This window comes from Myotis davidii, unplaced genomic scaffold, assembly GCF_000327345.1.
Source record: "Myotis davidii unplaced genomic scaffold, ASM32734v1 scaffold30, whole genome shotgun sequence".
NCBI classification, from domain to species: Eukaryota; Metazoa; Chordata; class Mammalia; order Chiroptera; family Vespertilionidae; genus Myotis; species Myotis davidii.
Window position 1 is genome coordinate 647,327 of NW_006282874.1, and position 6,143 is coordinate 653,469.

The 6,143-nt window shown below is 64.4% G+C and overlaps 1 protein-coding gene across 1 annotated transcript in view; it reads left to right on the forward strand.

Moving 5' to 3' along the window:
- COL22A1 (collagen type XXII alpha 1) overlaps positions 1 to 6,143 on the forward strand; it is a 109,580-nt gene that overhangs the window by 66,543 nt on the left and 36,894 nt on the right. Inside the window, 6 exon segments of the mRNA XM_015561428.1 lie at positions 201 to 265; positions 1,049 to 1,093; positions 2,234 to 2,287; positions 3,370 to 3,423; positions 5,002 to 5,106; positions 5,838 to 5,882. Of these exon segments, the coding sequence (XP_015416914.1) occupies positions 201 to 265; positions 1,049 to 1,093; positions 2,234 to 2,287; positions 3,370 to 3,423; positions 5,002 to 5,106; positions 5,838 to 5,882 (368 nt within the window).

Here is a 6,143-nt window from a genome sequence, read left to right on the forward strand (position 1 = left end):
CAAGACATCCAGGCCCCGCAGCCCCAGGTCTGCACTGCACAGCCCGCCCTCAGGAGCCCAGCTGAGCCGAATGTGGTCCCTTCCTCCTCCCCCGGGGCCCAAGGACGTCCCCCCATCTGTGGAGCTCAGCTCGCTCCCACTGCGCATGTCCACACCCGCCCCCTCTGCACAGAATGGGGGTGGCCTGTTCATGGCAGCCGTGTCATTGCAGGGGCCGCCGGGCCGTCCCGGAGAACTCGGGCCTCCAGGACTCACTGGGCCGCCGGTAAGAAAGCCTCGCTCCACCCGTTGGCCCCAGACACACAAGTGCCCACAAGCCCCTCTGTCCTTCGTTCCTCTGTCCCTCTGTCCCTCCCTGGCCCCCTGGCCCCGCTGGCCTGCCATTGCAGGAGCACCCACCAGAGGGCGCTGGCACAGTGCTTCTGGGACCTCTAGCCCATCACCCCGGGTGGAGTGGTCTACCCAGAGCGCCCCAAAACACAGTCCCCCTACCCTAGGGCGGGCCCTGCCTCCGGGCCCCTGGGTGTCCTTGCTCGTCACTGATGTGTCAGGTCAGGAGGGCTGGGCTCGGTCGCACGGCCTTCCTTCCGACTCAGGCCCAGGTGGCTCCTGGCTCCTGGCTCCTGAAGGCTTTTCGGAGCAGGAACCCTCTCCCTCCAGCCTGGCCGGCAGCTCCGGTTGGCAGGACGCTGTCCATATGCGTTTTCATTTTGATGTTTTTCTTGGCTTTGTCTTCTTGGCTGCCTGTTTCTGGGGCAGGGGTTCGTGTTTTCTGGGGGATCTAGTGGGGGACATGCCTGGGCCAGATCCCAGGGCCCCTGGCTGCTGTGCACCTGGGCATCTGCCCCTCGGAGCCCCTTTTAGGTAAACACCCATCTGCGTCCTGGGTGGCGAGGCTGGGGCACAAGGCTACCTGCCCATGGAGGCCAGACCTGCTTCCCGCACCTGCAGACCCTCCCCTGGTTTCAGGTTGGGTCACCTGACTGACAGGCAGGGGACAAGGACAGATGCCTATAATGTTGTCCGCCCCCCCTTATAACCCGTGCAGGGCGCCAAGGGACAAGATGGTGCACGCGGAGCAGCTGGAGACCCTGTGAGTCCTGCCCTGCCCGCCTCCTCGGGGTCGAGGGTGGAAGGTCACACAGGAGGGACCCTGGGCTCAGTTCTGGGTGACTGGGGGGGCATGGGGGAGAGCACGCCATCCACAGGGAGGGGCTGGCCGCCCTACACCCCAGCGTTTCAGGGCCCATGTGTCCACGTGCCCGAATTCCACGCACTCGGTGATGCACACGGACACACAGACACCACTCCCAGATGGCGTGGCCCTGACATGTGCTTGTGTGCACATCACACACGTACATTCTAAAATCCGGTGCACACACTGTGATGCACTTGTGCATATAAATGCCCAACATGCAGATGCAGCCATGAGCACAGACACACGCTTCCATGCACACGCCTCCATGCACATGCCTCCATGCACACACCTCCATGCACATGCCTCGAACGCTCCTGTTGTGCCTGCTCTGCCTGGCGCCGGAGCCTCAGAGGGCTGGCACTTGTCCCCTGGCCGACTAGAGTTCTGTCATCCAGGCCACGCTCGCACTTCCCGTGGGAAGCAGGACGAGGCGCCTCCCTCCCGTCTCCGGGGGGCAGTGATGAGCACGAGAGCTGCAGGCAGCTGTCCCCTCGCTCCCGGGCCCGATGTCCGGCTGTAAAGTACTTGCATGACCAGGCTGTCGTGCAGGTGGCCTCATGGGAGCAGGGTCGGCCACGGGCAGTGACTAGTCGGAGGGGTTGGAGAAGCAGCGCTGGGCCCCTGCAGCCTGGAGGAAGCAGAAGTCCAAGGCCCGCAGGGAATGGCCTCCACACCTCCAGAGCCCCCGGCTCCCTACCCCACAGTGTCCACCCACCCGGAACAGCCTCACACGCCTCCCCTGGAGGCTGTGCCCAGCCTTCAATGCCGAGGTCAAGTCCACTTCCTTCAGGAAGCATTCCCTGATTCGGCAAAGCCAACGTGCACACACGCACGAACACACAGCCCACCTCTGTGCCCCAGGGAAACTCCCAGAGTCCTGCCCAGCCCCGTCCCACCTCGGTGCTAGGGTCCCACACCTTTGGGGTTCGGCTCATTGGGGTGCTGGGGACCTGAGTGCAGGCGGGTTTGGAGAGAGATGGGGGTAGCTACTGTGATGGGGGCACCGGGCCTGTCTAAACTTCTGCTTCTGAACAGGGCGCTCCTGGTCCCATAGGTCCCTCGGGTCCCAGTGGCCCCCCCGGAAGTGTGGTGAGTAATCGGGGCGGGGCCGGGTCTGGAAGGCTCCGCTTTTTCATCTCCCAAGTGGAGGAGCAGGTGGCGCTGGTTCACCTTTCACACCTGCCCACCCGGCTCTGCCTCCCTGTGACCCAGGGGCCCGACCCCAGGGCCCCAGAGCAGCGCTCCTGGAGGGGATGAGCCTTGGCCCGGAATGAGCCTGGCTGTTTAGAGCAGCACTCACCAGCCTCTCGGACCTCACGGACCACCAGGGTGCACGGAGCAGGGGCTGGTGACCGCTGGCTTAGAGGACAGATGTAGGCACTGACGGGCCAGGCTGGGTTCTGAGCACCACCTGTGCGGACTTTTTAGCCCTCCCCACCCCGGGGGTGGATATGGCCACTGCTCCGTTTGCACCAGAGGAAACCGAGGCACCGGAGGCCGAGTCCCGTCCTTAGCGGTTGCTGTAGCGGCTCCCAGGACGTGGCCTGGATCACCCCAGCCCGCCCGCTTCCTGGTGCACCACCCGCTTCCAGGAGCCACACTCCTTTGCTGGGGTTTCCCTGGCTTTTAGCGACTGCCTTGTCCAGCCACACGGCACGTGGCCCCAGCTGACCAGGAGCAGCCCCGACAATGGGTTGTAGATGCCACCTCCACGCTGGCTCCTGGGGCCTGGGCACCACTGAGCGCCGGCTGCCCCTCCCTGCTCCATCCCGGGTGCATTCCCTGAACACTTGCCCTGAGCCTTGTCTCAAGGTCACCCTCTGGGCGCTCCGGTAACACAGCCAGAGCAGGTCTCCTGGCTGGCCTGTCCTCAGGTCGTCCTCCTCCTCCCTGTGTCCCCTGAGCCAGCCCCCGCCCCGCCCTCTGGGAGCCGCAGCCTGGGGGCAGCCGTCAGCAGCCATGTCTACACGTCGGGCATGCTGGGGTGCACGGATCAGGCGCTTGAGCAGGAGCAGGACCAGCCGCGATGGTGGGCTGGGCGGGGCGGCTCCAGGCCTCCGGGAGTTAAGTCAGGAATGGGGTCCCATGGGGACAGAGCTGTGGTCACTGACTACAAAGGGGCCTGGTCCCTTCTCTGGCGGCCACCATGTCAATAATCTTTCTTTCTCCAGGGCCCCCCTGGGATCAGAGGCCCCCCTGGGAAAGACGGGGAGCGCGGCGAGACGGTAAGACGGTGGTCTGAGCACACACCCGGTAGTCCCATCTCAGACGCAGGGACGGAGGAGCCCGCACTGCCCTCCGAGGGGCAGGAGCTAGCAGGCCCCGGCCATCTCCTGTCACCCTCACAGCAGACCTGACTCACGCCCCCATTTGACAGACGTGGAGACTGAGGCTCCGAGATGAACTGATTTGCTGTCACATGGCCTGGCAGCCCAGTCTGTCCGACTCCAAATCCCACTTTCTCTGATCTCGGTGCAGCGACGTGACCAGCCCTGCCTTTGCGTGCAGTCAGGCCCCCAGGCCCTGAGGAAGTGCGTTAGTTCTTTTTTTTTTTAAAAATACATTTTATTGATTTTTTACAGAGAGGAAGGGAGAGGTATAGAGAGCTAGAAACATCGATGAGAGAGAAACATCGATGAGCTGCTTCCAGCACATGTCCTACCGGGGATGTGCCCGGAACCAAGGTACATGCCCTTGACCGGAATTGAACCTGGGACCCTTCAGTCCGCAGGCCTATGCTGTATCCACTGAGCCAAACAGGTGCTGGTGCACATTAGTTCTTAGGGAGAAGGGGGACAGTGTCCCCCGGAACACCAACATTCCACCTCTAGAGGGAGCCAAACAGCTGTCCTTGGCGGAGGGCGCCAGGCTGAGGGCCAAGGCCAGGCCCCCAGGGCAGGCTGCTCCTCTGTGTGTGAGCAGGGCTGGCTGTGGCCCAGGGTCACGGACCGCCCTCGGCCTGGGAGAGGACCCCTCACTGGCTTTGCGTCCTGCTGCATCTCCCTGTCAGGCTGCAGGAGGCCCCGGGAGCCCTGCCTGGAGCAGCGGTCCCTGTGGCTCTGGGGCCCGACCCGGGGTCCCGCAGCCAGAGCCGCCCCCGGGCGCGGGGCTTCGCGGTGAGAGAGCGTGAGCATTGCCCTGAGCGAGCGAAAGCCCAGCTCCCTCTCGGAACCTGCTCGCCCGGCGTGGGAGCTCCCGCTGTCACGGCGGAAGGGAGGGCGGCCGGTGGGAGCCGCACCTGCTGGGGCGCCGGGCGGGGGACTGGACCGGAACACCACGCGTGTCCCTTTCCTTCCACGCCCATGTTGCCTTCGTTTGCTCAGGCAGCTCTAGGAGAGGATGGCAAACTGGTGCCTTAACACACACGGGCCGGCTCGCCACCCCCACGCCGTCTGGGCGTCCTGCAGGCAGGGATCAGCTCGTCCCCTGGCAGCCGTGAGGGCAGGGGTCTCCCACCGCTCCCCTCACTGACGGGCTGTCTTCCCCCGGGCCCCACACCGACTCCCTGTGCACATGTCTGCATCCGAGGCCCCTTCTCACGGGGACTCCGGCTCATATTGGACTCAGGGCCACTCTGCTCCACTGTGACCTCAACTTGGGCACGTGCCCCGACCGTTAGCTGTTAAAAATGAATTAAAAACGATTTCTCAGTGGAGTGCTGGGCTAGGTCTGCAGCATTGAACCCGGGGGACGCAGTAAGTCTGTCACATGTCACCAGAAAGCCTGCCCACCCGCGGGCCGCCTCCCCAGTGGGAAGCTGGTATCCTTGATTCTGGCACCTGTCCGTTTTTCCTTCCAGGGAGCAGCTGGGGAAGGAAGAGGGGCGCCCGGGGCCGGCGGGCCCCCGCGGGGATCCTGGAGCTCCTGGGCACCCCGGGCCTCCCGGGTCGGGGAAGGACGGAGAGCCGGTGAGTCGGGCGCAGGGGTGTCTGTGCCCAGGACAGCCAGGCCAGAGTTCGAGGCGTGAAGGGGAAGGCTCCCGGGCTGATCTTTGCAGAAGGCGAGTCAGAAAGAGCCAGAGGCATGGGGCGGCAGGAGGAAGGTGTGGTGGGGAACGGCGGTCTCCAGGGCATCGCCTGCTGTTGCGGCCCCACGTCCTGTGTGGACGGCTCGCTGTGGGGCAGGTGCGGGGACACAGACCTGGACCAGGTCTGCGATGCCGAGGGGCCCCTGAGACGGTCAGGCAAGCTGCCCCCAGCTGACCGGTCAGGGTTGTGCACACAGAGGCCTCTTGGCTGAGTGTCAAGGAGCATCGGGGAAGCCCTGGGGCTGCAGCTAGACTTCCCCACGGGCTGGCTCCCAGGTCTGGGGAGCCAGGTAACGAGGGGACAGGCCCCGCCCTTACTCGGGAGCCAGTCAAGTTAGGAGCTTAGGTGGGAAAGCAGAGTCAGAGAGGCCAGGGCGGGCCCGGGGTCACACAGAAGCTGTAGGTGGCGGAGTCAGCCTCTCCCCCAAGGGCCTGGCGGCTCAAAAACAGGGTGTTTCCCTTCCACAGTGAGGTGCAGGGAGACGGCTGCACTTCGGTCCCCCACCAGCAGAGGGTGCAGTCAGCGGGCACGGGGCGGGCGGGCACTCAGCGGGCCGGCAAGGCCTCTCATGGCTCCATGACCGTCCTTGTCCCCTTCCCTTCCCTTCCCAGGGGCCTCGCGGACCGCCCGGGTTACCTGGACCTCTTGGAACCAAGGTACGTGTTCACCTGAGCACGCCGTGGGCGCCAGGGTCGCGCTTGTAAAACTTCATTGTGAGCCTCTCTGGTCACGTCATCCCACCTCCAGCTCCTTGGCCATCACCTCCCTCTTGATGGGCCTTGGGAGAACGTTCCATATTTTTTCTAAGTGATGAGGGTCCTCAGGTGCAGGGAGGTCATGGGACTTACTCAAGGTCATAGGACCCGCCTGACATCGTCCCGAGACCTAGAGGCAGCCGACTGCCCGCTTGAGGTCTT